We start from the raw sequence: 15171 nt of genomic DNA on the forward strand, positions 1-15171 counted from the left end.
CCTGTGATCCACCAGCCCCTCTGTGTGTCACAGAGGAAGGAACTGTCCCCAGAAATTTGGGACGTTCCATATTACTGAGCTCCTCAGCAGAGGAAGGACATGGAGCTGTTGGAGCAAGTCCAGAGGAGGCACCAGGATGATCAGAGGGCTGGAGCAGCTCTACTGAGAGGAAAGGCTGGGAGAGTTGGGATTGTTCAGCCTGGAGAGGAGAAACTTTGGGGTAACCTGATTGTGGCCTTCTTGTACCTGAAGGGAGCCCATGGATGGAGGGAGACTGTTTCCAAGGGCCTGGAGGGACAGGACAAGGGGGAGTGTTTTCACACTGTATGTTTAGATTAGATTTTAGGAAGAAATCCTTCCCTGTGAGGGTGGGGAGGCCCTGGTACAGGTTGCCCAGAGGAGCTGTGGCTGCCCCATCCCTGGGAGTGTCCAAGGCCAGGTTGGACAGGGCTTGGAGCAACCTGGGCTAGTGGAAGGTGTCCCTGCCTATGGCAGGGGGAGTGGAACAAGATGATCCTTAAAGTCCCTTCGAACACAAACTGTTCTGTGATTCTATGAAGAATGAGGCAAATCTGCTCAGGTCCCTGGATGGAGTTGCATCTGGACTTGGTGATCCTAAAGGTCTTTTCCAACCTAAATGACTCCATGGTTCTGTGGTGCTCTTGCTCCAGGTCCTTTTTTCCTATCAGAGCCTCCTTCCAGCCTCCTCTGAACGCTCCTTCTGAGCACCCTCTGTCCTTTCAGCAGAGGGAAGGGTAAACAGGAGCCCTTCTCTGGCTTCTCATTATTGCCAGCATTATTTTGTACAGCTCCATCAAGCTCCCCACACATTATCTCCTCTCTAAATTTAACAGCCCTAATCTGTTCGATCTGTCCTTTCACAGGCACCTTCATCTGCCACTAATCATTTTTGTTTCGCTTCCTTACAACTTTTCTCTCCCTTGCTGGGCAGGCAGGGAATGAATGTGGCCAGGGAATGAACTTGCAGCATTCACCTGAATATGGACATTACACTCATTTTAGAGCTGTTCTCCATTTGTTTCTTATCACAATTTCCCATCATGTGTTTTTGTTGCAGATGTACTTGTTCATTCTCACAGCTGCACCCTGAGCAAAGTGGTCCATGAGTTGTTGGTTATGTGTCCTCTCTGTTGTTCACAGGATCATGGAATGGTTTGGGAATCTTAAAGCCCATCTCATTCCACCCCCTACCATGGGCAGGGACACCTTCCACTACCCCAGGTTGCTCCAAGCCCCATCCAACCTGGCCTTGGACACTTCCAGGGATCCAGGGGCAGCCACAGCTTCTCTGGACAACCTGTGCCAGGGCCTCACCACCCTCACAGGGAACAATTTTTCCCAATATCCCATCTAAACCTTTCCTTCAGTTTGAAGCCATTCCTCTTCATCCTGTCCCTCCATCCCTTGTCCCAAGTCCCTCTCCAGCTCTCCTGGAGCCCCTTTAGGCCCTGGAAGGGGCTCTCAGGTCTCCCTGGATCCTTGTTTTCTCCAGGTGAACACCCCCAGCTCTCCCAGAGAGACACTGGCTCCAGAGCAGACACTCCATCAGTCTGAGCATCTTTGTGGCCCATTTTTCTCTGATTTTTCCCTATTCTTGTGCCTTCTCTGCTGGGAATGTCCCCCTGGGGATGCCTGGAGACACCACGGTCAGGCCGTGTCAGCACCGTGTCTGGCACTGTGGCGTGGTCACTGTGCCCTTCACTGGATTCATTAGTGGAAGGGGAAACATCCCAGGAAGACAGGGAGAGGAATGGATGCCTTGAAAGGTTTGTGGTGCTCTTGGTGTCCACTTTCACCCTAGCAAAGTTCTGGGCAGGACTGGAGTAAGCTCAGGTGACGGGAGAGTCGCAGCCCACCACAGGGACTTGGCAGTGCTTAATCCAGTGCTTCCCACTGGAGGAAGAGTCTGGAGAATGAATCCCAGCTTGCACTGTGCCATAAAGAAAGTCAGACTGAGCAGAAGCCTGTGGTTAAGGAAGGATAAGAAAGAACAGTTTCAAAGAGGTTTTTTTGTCAGAAACAGGGTGAATTGGAGTACGGGAGTGAGGAGGAGCAGCACTGGATGCCCTGGAAGCACAGAGGAAGAGGGCCTGGGATGAAGGGGGAAATACCACATGGCTCCTGTGTCTTGAATGTGGCCAGACTGTCAGGGAAATTCCTGGTTCCTGCAACAGCCCTGCCCACAAAATAAAAGGCCTTAGGAACTGCTGGGGAAAAAATGGGAGGAGAGGAGGGATGGAATCCAGCTGTCTCAGATCCTACAGTTTACAGGGGGTTGGAGGCTGTGGTGAGACACTCCAGTTGAACCTCCCTGCTGCACACAGAGATCTGAGGTTTGGGGCTTCCACAGATGGTTCCTGGCCCCCCCAGATCAGCAGGAGGGGTTGGGGCTGGAGGCCTTGATGTTCTTTGGGGGTCTGCAGTTGGTCTGCAGGTCTGGTTAATGGAGGAGACTGGGCACATTGATCTGACCTGGGATCCTAAACAGGCTCCTCCAGGCTTTACAGACTGATCCTTCAGTGGCTCCCACCCTGAGTGCTTGGTTCTTCAGCCAGCAGCATTTTTCCTGGTCCCTCCAATTGCTGTATCCCGACTTCGGTGGTGGGAGAGGAGGGCGTGTTCCTGACAGGAAAGCTCCCAGGACTCTCCGGGAGCTCACCCCATCCCGACTCCACAGGTGGGAGACCAGATCCTGGAGGTGAACGGCAGGAGCTTCCTGAGCATCCCCCACGACGAGGCCGTGAAGCTGCTCAAGTCCTCACGACACCTCATCATGACGGTGAAGGACATCGGGCGCCTGCCCCACGCCCGCACCACCGTGGACGAGACCCGCTGGATCACCAGCTCCCAGCTTGGGGAGACCCTCGTCAGCTCCGCGGGGTACGTGCCTGGGACAGCCCCTGGGAGCTTTCTGAGGGAGAGGGGGGTGAGCTCAGAGCTCCTGGGGGGGGGTACAGAGTCACCCCGGGCTGGGGGAACACCCAGCATGTGACCTGCTCTGTCCAGGGGAGCACCCGGTGCTGGGGTGTGTGGTCCTCATGTCAAGTGAAGCATCTCTGACCTGGTCTGGACAACGTGCTGCTGCCCCTTCCCCTTCTCTCAGGCCAGAAGCTTTTAGCTTCCAGGCACAGGGAGGAGAGAAGGTGCCAGGTCCTGTGCCAGGCCCCGTGCCAGGCCCCAGGTGACGAGGGATCAGCACTAACTGATCTTCTCCCTCCTCGCAGGGCAGTGGGCAACCACGCTGTGGAGATGACAGCCAGGGTAAGACAACCCTTATACCTGATGCCTTAGGAAAGACAAAAAAAAATCACTGTTATTATTGTCTGTTTTCCATGGGAGGGAAGGCTCTGTGCTCCTGATTATGGAAGGGATGCTGGTTTGGTTTTAACGGGCCTTTCTCCTCCCCACCTAATATTGGCAGCTGATAAATGAAACAGTGGGTACCCCCTGTCCTGTGCCACTGGTGAGTCACTTCTGCAGCACATCTGGTGCCTCCCAGCCTGGCAATGAGCACCTTAATGGACAAGGGGCAGTGATTAGGCAAGGACACCCTCCACCCTGCAGATGAGACTATGGTGCTTTCCACATGGTGGCTGTCTCTGGGCCCTGCCAGCTCCTGGGATCTTTCCCAGCTGGAAGCAGAGCAGAGCCAGACCTCTCCAGCACAGCAGGCAGTGGCAGGGACTCACCCATGCTGTGTCTGCAGCTCTGTGCCAGTGTCTTCTCCCTACACCTCTCTGCAAAGCACTTTTCTTTTAAATGGAAATAAGGCAGGGAGGTTTCACAGGTGGCTCTCACTGATAACAGCTTTGTGCTCTTTGCTGGCAAAACATGTTCCTCAGCCTCAACTCCTCTCTTTCTCTGGGATAGTCAGGGTTTTGTCTGGCTCCATATCCCTGTGCCAGTGCTGCCTGGGAGGGAACAGCAAGGACCTCCTCTTAGAAATCCCTCTCAAAGGAAAAAAAGCCTTTCATCTGCAGCCAGACTTGTCTCTCCCTGGGGCTCCTTTGGTTGCCAGTGGCTCTTTCTTCACCAGGGTCTGCTTCAAGCTGGCACTGGGGGCAAATGTGCCTTTTACAGAGGATGGGAAGCTGGCCTGTCTCTCGTGGCCCCAGTTCCCCCAGCTCTGCCAGGGGGGAATACAGCCTGTGATTAAATCACTGGTCCAGGGACAGTGTCCCTGCTTGCTGAACAGTGCTGGGAGGCTGTTTTAGTTTTCAACTTGTGCTGCATAAACTCACAGAATCCATAGTTTCATAAGATATCCTGAGCTGGGACCCACAAGGATCATCCAGTCCAACTCCTGGCCCTGCACAGACACCCCAACAATCCTACCCTGTCCCTCAGAGTGTTGTCCAAATGCTCCTGTAGCTCTGGCAGCCTTGGGGCTGTGCCCACTGCCCTGGGGAGCCTGGTCAGTGCCCAACCACCCTCTGGGGGAAGAACTTTTCCCTGAGATCCAACCTGACCCTCCCTGACACAGCTCCAGCCATTCCCTGGGTCCTGTCCCTGGTGCCCAGAGAGCAGAGCTCAGGGCCTCTGACGACAGCTCTGGAGTTGCCCAGACAGGTGGTGACACTGAACAGCTCTGCTGTTGAACCCTTGGGGGGTCACCTGCCTCGAGTCACCTCAACATCCCCCTTCCACTCCCGTTTCCAGCTCCCTCTCGGGCAGCTGGGTGAGATCAGTGCTCTGGGACACAGCCAGGGGGTATCCTCAGTGCAGCCTGTGCTGCTTGGCTGTCTCAGCAGAGAGAGAGCAGCTGGTTCCTTGTCATCCCAGCCCAAATCCTGTCTCCTGTCCCCCCCAGCCTGTGTTTTACCGGGGGCTGGCGGGCTCCCAGGTGACCCTGAGCAGCATGGTGAACCAGACCCGAGTGATGCTGGAGGAGCAGGCCCGGCACCTGCTCAACGAGCAGGAGAGGGCCACCATGGGCTACTACCTGGACGAGTATAAGGAGGGCAACATCTCCGTGGATGCCCTGGTCATGGCCCTCTTCGAGCTGCTCAACACACACGCCAAGGTGAGGCTGGGAAGTGGGAGAACACACAGGTACCTCCCAAATGCCAGGACTGTAGGAAAATTTATTTCCAAAGTTGAGAACGATGGGCTTAAAAGAACATTAATCCTAATGGCGCTTCATTGGGCCTGAGAATGACACAAGCCCTGCTCTCCTCAGGGCTTTTATAATTTCTGCTCCCCACCCCCTGTGGGGCCTTTGACAAGTCTGCAGGATTTATCTTTTTCTCATAGCAGGGAGCGTTTCTCTGGGTTGCAGGAAGAGAAAACATCTAAAACTGTCTCTGGGGAAAGATGCCTCTTGTAGGCAGGAGAGCTACCCTAAGTGAAACAAGCTCTGATCTCCTCACCATAATTCTTTGGGAAGGTCTCCTACCCTTGCAGTGGCCCATGGCAGGGTCAGGGCAGCTTCTGGTACCTCATGGGCTGAGCAGAGCTGTTGTCACGGTGCAGACATTGTCACACTGTGGGCCCTGTCACAGTCTGGACATTGTCACAGTGTGGACATTGTCACAGTATGGCCCAGTGCCTCCAAGGTGATCTGCTCAGGGCAAGGGTGAGGGTATAGAAGCCAAATCCAGGTGTAGCACATTATCACAGAATCATCCCAGCATCACAGGATGTTTTGGGTTGGGAGGGACCTTAAAGCCCATCTCCTTCCACCCCCTGCCATGGGCAGGGACACCTTCCACCAGCCCAGGTTGCTCCGAGCCCTGTCCAACCTGGCCTTGGACACTTCCAGGGATGGGGCAGCACAGCCTGTTCCAGTGTCTCACACTCTGGGGGATACAGGCTGGTGTTCAGTGGCAGAGGAGCTCCTGGTGATGTTTAGAATCAAACCTCCTGCTGTGTCACCTGCTTGTACCTCCCATAGCCGGTGCTGAGCAGGGAGGGAAGGGTGGGTGTGTCTGTGGTGCTGCCCCAACCTGTCTCTGGCTGTGTCTGCCTGGCCCAGTTCTCCCTGCTGTCCGAGGTGCGGGGGGTGATCTCCCCTCAAGACCTCGACCGCTTCGACAACCTGGTGCTGAAGAGGGAGATCGAGTCCATGAAGGCCCGTCAGCCCTCGGGGCCCGGCGCCGCCACCGACTCCTACTCCATGATGTCCTACAGCGACACCGTGTCCTCCTCCAGCAGCCACTTCACTGCCACCACCGTCAGCTCGGCCCGGGTGAGTCCCCCTGGGTGATCCTTTCCCTCTCAGCACCTACTCCTGAACCTGAGCCTCACCACAGACTCCTTTCCCTGGAGTGCTGTAAAGGCCTTTCACCCCACCTTTCCCCCCACCCTGTTCAATCCCCCCCTGGATTCCCCCAAAGCTTTTATTTTTGGGGAGATTTTTAGGTGGAATAAAGTGATGCCACGACAAGTGCTGGGTGTCTCTGTGCTCCTGTCCCCTCCCCTTTGTGAGGGCTGTGGTGCTGCATGTCACTTTGTCCCCAGTGAGGACGAAGCCAATCTCCTTTCCAGGACCTCTGGCAGGGCTGTGCATTTAAAGGACAAACATGGGTTTAAGTGTATGGACAAATGGCTTATTTAAATTTTTTTCATTTAAATGAAAAAAAACAAACCAACAACAAAAAACCCCCAAAAACCCAAAAAAAACCACAAACAAAAACAAAGAAACACAAAAAAAAGCTCTTCTAGACTCCTCTAGGCAATTAAAGCAAGTCTTTTAGCCAAACTTGTAACTCAGCTTTGGAATTTGGTCTTTATTGCCTATTATTTATTTATATTTTAAAAAAGCACGGCACTAAATGTATTTTCAATAAAAACTATCACAGCGCACGCACAAATATGTAGGATAAAGTATTATGTGGAGCAGCAGAATGCAGGTTTTATGATGCATAAAAATCACAAATAAATTGAACTTCCCGACCCTCATCTAAGTAATTCCAAAATTTCGTCCCCAGACAAAGCAGGAAGGCCATTTTGGGTTTTAAGCCCAACGAACTAAAAAAAAGATGCTTTGTCTTTAAAACGTTATTTTGTAGACAGAGAGCTGCATCCACACAGAAATGCCAGCAATGTGCTGCTGCCACACTGTGCCTGCTGCTGTTCACCAGCTTTTAAATCAGCTCCTTAAAGACCCTGGCTGCCTGTTCCCACTGCCAGTGGCTGCACCCCATGCCAGCCCCTGCCCTCTCTCCAGCGCTCACTCCCACGGCTCTGCCAGGCTGTCGTGGCACGCACCGTCTAATTAAGTTGGTGTAATCACCTCAGAGTGTGCAGGCACACAGCCCCCAAATTAATTTCCTTAGCCATAAAATGCCTTTCATCAGAAATGCATTAGTAACCTTGGAAATTAAGCCCTTCCTGAGCAGAGCAGGGGACAATGGGATGTGTGCTGGTCCCGCAGCAAGGGAAGCGCCCGCGGCTGGAGCGCTGGGATCGGGATGTGGAGGGTCCGGGCACCACAGCTGGGAGGGGGAGAGAGAGGAGGGGCTTTCCTGGGGCTCTGCCTGCCTACATGGGGTGGTGCAGCATCCCAGGAGAGCGTCAGAGCAGCAGAGCTGTGCTTTTGTCCCGTTAACTCCACAAATACCCATGGGGAAGCCACCTGCTGTGGTCAGGGTGGATCCCACTGAGATCCTTTCTGGATCAGGAGAAACAAAGCCAGTTTTGCTCTGCTTTCCCGAGGATCTGCTGGGAAAATTCTTCTGAAGTCTCTGGGGGCTGGCACAGGTCTGCCAGGGCCGTGTGCTGGGTGTGACACCCTGCTCTCGTGCTGTCCCCGTGCCTGGGGCTGTACCGTGGGCTTCGGGCGTGCCATGCTCTGCCTCCACAGCATGTGCCCAGCGTGGCTGCTTGGGCTGCTGTGTGAGCAATGGCACATGAGCCCAGAGCTGGGGGAGGGAGACCAGGGTGCTGTTCTGGCATAGAGGGAGTGGGCTGTGCCTTAAAAGCACTGTTTTGAAGAGCTTCCTCCAAGAACACGTGTCCCTCGATGACATTACAGGTCTTCCCTGGCCCTGTGGCACCCCTTTCCATGGGTGTGAGAACACACCTGCCTCCGAGCTCTGCCTGGGTGTTGGGAATGCTGGCGTTGGAGATGACTGTCCCCACTCTTTGCTAAAACAGCTGCCAAGCTAAAAGCACCAGCTCGTGGTGGATTGGGGCTTGTCTCAGCTGACAGGAGAGAGAGAAGAGGGGCAGAGCTCCTGAACTGTTCCCTCTGCCCTGTTCTGCCCTCAATCCCGATGCCATTCCCCTCCCCAGCCCCTCTCGCAGGAGGGACTCACCTCAGCCGTCACACCCAGCCCTGGATGCAGCTGGATGTGGATTCGGGGTGTGTGTGGGGGAGGAGGGAGGCGCCGTGCCGGGATTTGCTCGTCTCGCTCCTTTGCTCTGCATCCTCCCTGATGTCACGTTCTCGCTTTTGTGCTTGTTTTCCTCTGCTCTCCCCCCGGCACGTCCCCAGGAGCGGCTCCTGTGGCTGATAGACCTGATGGAGGTAGGGGAGGAGGGCGAGTGCTGCTGTTGCCATAGTGGATGGGCTGGGGGGGGGTGAGTTGTGCCGGGAGAAGGCGGGGACGGGCTGTCCAGGGACTGACATGCGGCTCCTCCACGTGCTCAGCCACCTTGTTTCACCCATCCCTGCCTGTTCTCTCTGCTGAGGAGAGCCCCCTTCCCCAGCCTGCGGTGCACACAAGGCTCAACCTTGAACCAGACCCAGCTGGTGCCAGTTCCTGCCTGCACTGAGTGCCACAGAGCCCTCGGGGATGGGGTTTTGGAAGGACCAGCAGCATTGGTGGACCCAAAACTGCTCTTCCTGCTCTGTGTGCTGCTGTGCTGACTTGCTGTGTGAGCATGATGACTAAATACCTGTAGATTCATAAAATCACAGAATGGTTTGTGCTGAAGGGACTTTTAAAGCCCATCTAGTCCAACCCCCCCTGCCATGGGCAGGGACACCTCCCACTAGCCCAGGTTGCTCCAAGCCCTGTCTGACCTGGCCTTGGGCACTTCCAGGGATGGGGCAGTCACAGCTTCTCTGGGCAACCTGTGCCAGGGCCTCCCCACTGTTGTTATAAAAAACTTCTTCCTTCTATTTAATCTAAATTGACCCTGTTTTAGTTTAAAACCATCACCCCCTGTCCTGTCACAGTGAGCCCCATTAAAAAACCCTGTCCTCATCTTTCTTACAGGCCCCTTCAAGTAGTGAAATGCCACCACAAGGTCTCCCCAGATCCTTCTTTTCTGCAGGCTGAGCAAGCTCAGCTCTCTCAGCCTCTGAGCAGGCTGGTCACCCCCTATCATACATCCTTAGGATGGGAGAAAATTTTCCCTACAGGCCTTGGATCTGCAAAAATCCACGCTGCAGTGCAGGAGGGTCAGTGTGCATGTGTTGTGTGTGTCCAGCCTTGGAGAGATCCTCACTGAGGATTTCGAGAGGATGGACATGGGTGTGGGAAGAGCCTGAGGAGCCCCTCTGTCAGGTCAGAGCTCTTGGCTGGGATGAGGCTGAGGAAAGCTGCAGGTTCCATGGTGTGGAGCACATTCCCTGCTCCTTGGCTGGGAGGAAATCACAGGGTCAGCGGGTCGGGCAAGTGGTGGAGCAGGGACTGCTCAGGAGACAGGACCTCTGGCAGTTGTGAACCTGACCCAAAAACCACATCCCTCTGGGAATGGCCCTTATCCAGCAGAGAACAGCTGTAGCATTCCCCGATGGAGTTTGTCACAGGCACCTTGAACCATGGGACCCGGATTTCTTTGGCTTCCTGACACTAGAGCAGGCTCCCTGTCCCACCATGGGCTTGACCAAAAATAACCAGGCTGAGCAGGCCCTGCCTTGGGAAAATGATTCCATTAGAGGCTGTATCCTTCAGGATGCCTGGAAATGAGACAAGGCCACGTTGTGCTGTGCCACCCCCGGGTGCTCTGTGTCTGCTGTCTGAGTGTCACCAGCACCTCCTGTAAGTCCTGGGCCTCAGGATGAGTCCTGCAGGGCAGAGCTTGCTTGGAGACTGCAGTAATCAGGTCTGACCAGAGCAGTGGGAATTCCTGATCGCTTCCAAGCACAATAGTCTGGCATTCCCTTTGTCCCTGACCCCTGCCCAGCCCTGAGTGGTGGGATGAAGGAATTGAAATCCCTGTTGGTTTTGGTTTGGTTCTCCATCACCTCCTGGCAAAGCTGCTGCCATCCAAAGGTGCCTTCTCCTCCCAAGGCCTGGTTCCATAGGCACGGGCTTGCTCCCACCTCCCTGGGATATCCCACAAGGAGGGTTCCCATGGGAACAATCCTCTCAGAGGATGAGGATGAAGACAGAGTGAAGCCACTGCACTGGGTCATTGTCACCTTTAGAGCCCCTGAAGTCTGGACCAGAGACTTGGTCTCCAGCCTTGCAGCTGCATTCCAGAGTGGGACAGGGAAGGGAAGAGAGAGGGGAAGAGAAAAGAAAAACTGGGCTTGTTCTCAGGCTGATACAGTTGTTGAAAACTGAGACCCTGTGGGACTCAGGCTGAGTGGCTCTGCACAGCTCTCGTTAGCAGTAACTGGAAATTAAGGGACTGATTTGGAGCTGGGAGGTTAATTAAAGGTTGAGCTGTGTTCCCCGGGGAGGTGGCAGTTTCTCCACCCTTTAATCTGCAAATGAAAGCTGTCTGCCTGCCTGCTCTCCAGCTCCATCACTCCTGCCATTCTCTCTGAGCAGGATAGGAAGGACAGACATTTCCCAGCTCCTCTGTGAAGGAAGGGCCTCACCTGGCCCCCAGTTTCTACAGGGAACTGTTAAACAGATGGGGTAAAGGAGCAGGGAGTGGGCAGGAGGGAGCAGCCTCCTCAATAAAGACTCATTTCTCAGGGCAGTGGCAGGTGGTGAGTCTTTCAAGGGAAATCCAGGGAAGCACAACCTCAAAAACAGCCAATTCCTGAAAGCCAACGTGCTTGGCTTAAAAGCCATCGAGTTTTACAGCCCAGAGTTTTACAGCCCAGAGCAATCTCTGTTTAATTGCTTTTGCTCCCAAAGAACTAAGCTGGAGGAAGAACAAATCTGCTCACACACTGCACCAGGAAAAGGTGTCCTGAGGAGGATGAGCAGCATCAGTGTCCCTGGCTGGGGGGGAGCAGAGCTGGTAGTGGGATCAGGGGGTGGAGGGCAACGTCTGTACCCACCCAGGGTGTGCCAGAGGAGTCACATCTCAGTGCACAGACTGTCCTTTCTACAAGGCCAGGGCTGGGACATGGCATGGGATGGGCTTGATGGGCACACAGGGTTCAGTGGCAGGACTGGGAGAGGTGGCCCTGGCAGGTTTTGGGGGGGCATGAGACAGACTCTTCTTGTTTTAGTGGTGACATAACTGTGACTGTTTGACAACAGGCTGCTCCCAGTCACACTGCCCAGAGAAGCTGGGGCTGCCCCAGCCCTGGGAGTGTCCAAGGCCATGTTGGAGCAACCTGAGCTAGTGGAAGGTGTCCCTGCCCATGGCAGGGGGTGGAATGAGATGATCTTTAAGGTCCCTCTCAACCCAAACCAGTCTGAGGTTTTATGTTTCTGTATCACGGTGATCTGATCCTCCTGCATTTGCCAGGAGCTCAGTGGACTCGTTGGGGCTGGTAGAGGCAGAAGTGGGGAGGGAAGTGTTAGGGACACAGCTGAGATGTCCCCAAAGTCCACCAGGCTGGTGCTGACATGTCACCATCTCTGCCTTGGCTCCTTTCCTCGTGCACACAGACATTTGGCTGGATTCAGGGCTCTGGGCAGCATCTGGGGATGGGTTGGCACAGAGAGAGCTGGTATTTGGGCAGGTGTCTGCAGAGCAGAGGAACCAGCAGCAAACAGGAGCTCTGGGACAAGCACTTGTGCGTTTGGTGCAGCTCTCCCAGCTCTGGGAACTCTGGCTGAGAATCTCTGTTCTTGGCATCACACAGGGACAGGAGGCACTCGAGATTTTAAATCCATTGGCACTTCAATCAGATCCGAATTCTTATGGCTGATGTTTACACAGCCCAGAGCAGCTCCTGATCAGTTCAATCACTGCAAAGGCAGGTCACTTCTGCCCCACCTTCCTCTTCCTCCAGCCTCAGACACAGGGAATCAGCCCATCCCTCACACCAGGGCTTGGATTTGCACAGTCCTGTGCCATGTGAGCTCTGGGTGATCTTTCTGGTGCTGTTGCCACACATTGCAGCCCAATCTGTCTCCTGCCCTACCTTGCTGCACAGTCAGTAACCCAGGAAGGGGTAGGGCCTGGCTTTAAACTGAAGAGAGGAGGTTTAGATTGGATATTGGGAAGAAATTCTTCCCTCTGAGGGTGAGGAGGGCCTGACACAGGTTGCCCAGAGAAGCTGTGGCTGCCCCATCCTCAAGGCCAGGTTGAAGCAACCTATTCTAGTGGAAGGTGTCCCTGCCCATGGCCAGGGGGTGGAATGAGATGATCTTTAAGGTCCCTTCCAACCCAAACCAGTCTGGGATTCTCTACTTCTCTCTCAAAAGCCACATCCCCTTATGTTGGATTAATTGATGATGAAACCAACCTTTGCCAGAGGCAGGAGTAGTGTCCCAAGTGAAGATTTACCTGTCACTCCCTGAACAAGCCGTTTCTCTTTGTTCCCATTCTCCAGGGCTCTTTCAGAAGCCACGGAGATAAAAGCACTTTGCATCAATGTTTTTACCTCTTCTCTAATGCTCTTAATTGTCTCCCGTGTCTATTTTGGGACTCCAGCATCTAACAGGCACAGCAGCAGCCTCCAGCAGCTGGGGGAAATGCAGATGCACCAGCATTTCAACTAATCAGCTGTTTACCCTGCAATAAATAACAGGCACTTAAACACAAACTGTGCCCTGCCCAATCCAGCAGGAGAGAACAAACATCCCTGGGAACGTGACAGGAGCCAAGTTCTCCCTTCCTGAGCAGCAGCAGCTCCTCTCCAGAGCAGGAGTTGCTGTGGGAGGGGGGATGAGTCTGGGTTTGCCCTTACAGGGCCTTGCAGGAGCAGCAGGATGTTCCCCCCTGGGAGAGCATCCCCAGAGTCTGGGCAGAGCTCACCAGGGAAAAGCTTCACCCCCTCTGTGCCCCCTGTTCTGCCAGCCCTGGGACTTGGCCAAGTGCCTGTCTGCTCTGCTTGGCTGTATCCATGTCCTCTCTCCTTGAGTCCCTCCTGACCCACAGCTGCCCCTGCACAGACAGACTGACAGATTCCCAGAGCCCTTCCGGATATCTGGAGCTGGGATGTGTTCAAAGCTGGGGTGTGACATTTCCTGATGACATTTTGACTCGTAGAGGGAAAGCAGCTTTGGTTTGCGTGAGACCCACCATTCTGGCTTGCAAAGGGAAGGGAGTTTTGAAATTTTCTATTGCCCTTCTCCTGGGAAGGATCCAGATACTGAGACTGAGCTCCTTCCAAATGAAGCAGGAGGAGCTGATTTGGGTCCAGAGGAGCTTATTCCTCCTCTGCAGGAGGTCAGGTCCACAGCAGGCTTTGAGAACACTTCCTACCTTAGGAGATCCTGTGTCCCACGAAGCTGCTTTGATAGGATATGTGAGTCTCCAGGGAACCTCCAAGGAGACAAAAACCTTTGGGTGACAGACTGGCCTTGCAGGGGGAGGGGGTTTGGGGGATCACTCCATGTTCTCTGTCACACTGGCACTGAGATGGTTGCTCTTGCTGCTCTGACATGGTTTTCTCTGCCTTCTTTGCCCTCTCAGAACACGTCAGAACTGGAGGGAGCTGGGGACTGCCACCAAGGCAGCATCAACACCCTGCCAGACGTGTCCCTGGTAAGGCCCTGCAGGAGCTGCTGCACCTCGGGTGGGAGCTGGAGGAAAACTGGGGGTACTGAGTTTTGCCTCAGCTTCAGTAGCTCTGCTATATCAATATCCCAGGGATGTCAGAGAAGCCAGTTAATCCAGTCGGTTAGGAGAAGGATCCTGGCTGGCTGAGCAGGAGCAGCATTGTGGGAGCCAAAGCAGAGACTGAGTGATTTGTCCTCTAATCGTCCTCGTTTGTGAATCATATTCTTATTGTCAGAAGATCAGAAAGGTGCTTCTGTAACAACCAGCCAGGGTCACTGGGAAAAGATAAAGACACAGGTGACACTGAGCCTGAGGAAGCCCTGGAGAAGTTCTCACAGCTGAGCACGGTGTCCTAAAACCTCCTGTTCTTGGTTTGGCAGGATGACATCTCCTCCTTCCCAGACGAACCACCCAACTTCAAGCCTCCTCCTCCTCCTGCAGCCCCTCAGCTGCTGGACCCCTCAGCTGCCCAGCACAGGAACCCAGGGAAGGACAAGCCCAAGCGTCCCTCCTCTGAGTCCTCCCAGTCAGGCCTTTTCTTCGTGGCCCCCCGGAACCCCAGCCCCCCTCCCACCGCCCCTGAGAAGGACACGGTCAGCATCAGCTCCACTGCCACCACCTCCACCGAGGATTCCTCCCCCAGCGCCATCTACGCCACCATCTCCCCGTCCCTGCACGGCTCCCGCAGGCAGATGGATGCCCAGCTCTCCCTGGTCACCCAGCACACCATCGGGCCCTTCCCCAGGGTCCAGTCCCCCACCAGGTTGAAGAGCCCGTCTCCTGAGGCTGGAGGGGTCCAGAGCCCCCCATCCCCCTCCCCTCCTCCTCCTCCCGCCCACCCAGCGCCCCCTCCCCCGGACAAGGGCAGCCCCCAGGCCGTGGCCAACCAGCACTTCATCATGGTGGAGGTGCACCAGCCCAACAGCGAGCCCGACGTCAACGAAGTGAGGCCCCTGCCCCAGGCCAGAGGTGGGTGGCACCTGCCCCTCGAGAGAGAAACGGAGCCCCTCTGCTCCGGAGCCAGGCTGGGAGAGCTGGGGGGGGGTCACCTGGAGAAGAGAAGGCTCTGGGGAGAGCTGAGAGCCCCTTCCAGTGCTATGGGGTCCCTTGGGCATGGAGAGGAAAGGGGGGTCCCAGGGCATCCCTCACAGATGGAGAGGAAGTGGGGTCCTGGGAACCCCTCAGAGATGAAGAAGGAAGGGGGTACAGGGGGATCCCTTGGAGATGGAGAGGGAAGGGGGTGCAGGGGGATCCCTCGGAGATGGAGAAGGAAGGGGGTGCAGGGGGATCCCTCGGCAATGGAGAGGGAAGGGGGTACAGGGGGATCCCAGGGGATCCCTTGGAGGTGGAGAGGGAAAGGGGTACGGGGCGGATGTCCCTCGCAGATGGAGAGGGAAG

At 55.1% G+C, this 15171-nt stretch overlaps 1 protein-coding gene across 3 annotated transcripts in view; it reads left to right on the forward strand.

The window, feature by feature from the left end:
* Positions 1–15171, forward strand: part of WHRN (whirlin) — a 50754-nt gene that overhangs the window by 32090 nt on the left and 3493 nt on the right. For 2 of the 3 annotated variants that reach the window (XM_027650283.1, XM_027650285.1), the window contains exons 4-10: positions 2699–2901; positions 3246–3282; positions 4832–5044; positions 5996–6208; positions 8459–8491; positions 13687–13758; positions 14154–14742. In XM_027650283.1, coding sequence (XP_027506084.1) covers positions 2699–2901; positions 3246–3282; positions 4832–5044; positions 5996–6208; positions 8459–8491; positions 13687–13758; positions 14154–14742 — 1360 coding nt within the window. The remainder of the gene's footprint in view (positions 1–2698; positions 2902–3245; positions 3283–4831; positions 5045–5995; positions 6209–8458; positions 8492–13686; positions 13759–14153; positions 14743–15171) is intronic. The other variant, XM_027650284.1, reaches the window with a different exon arrangement.

Source organism: Corapipo altera, unplaced genomic scaffold (assembly GCF_003945725.1).
Source record: "Corapipo altera isolate COAL_440 unplaced genomic scaffold, ASM394572v1 268, whole genome shotgun sequence".
In the NCBI taxonomy this organism is placed as follows: Eukaryota; Metazoa; Chordata; class Aves; order Passeriformes; family Pipridae; genus Corapipo; species Corapipo altera.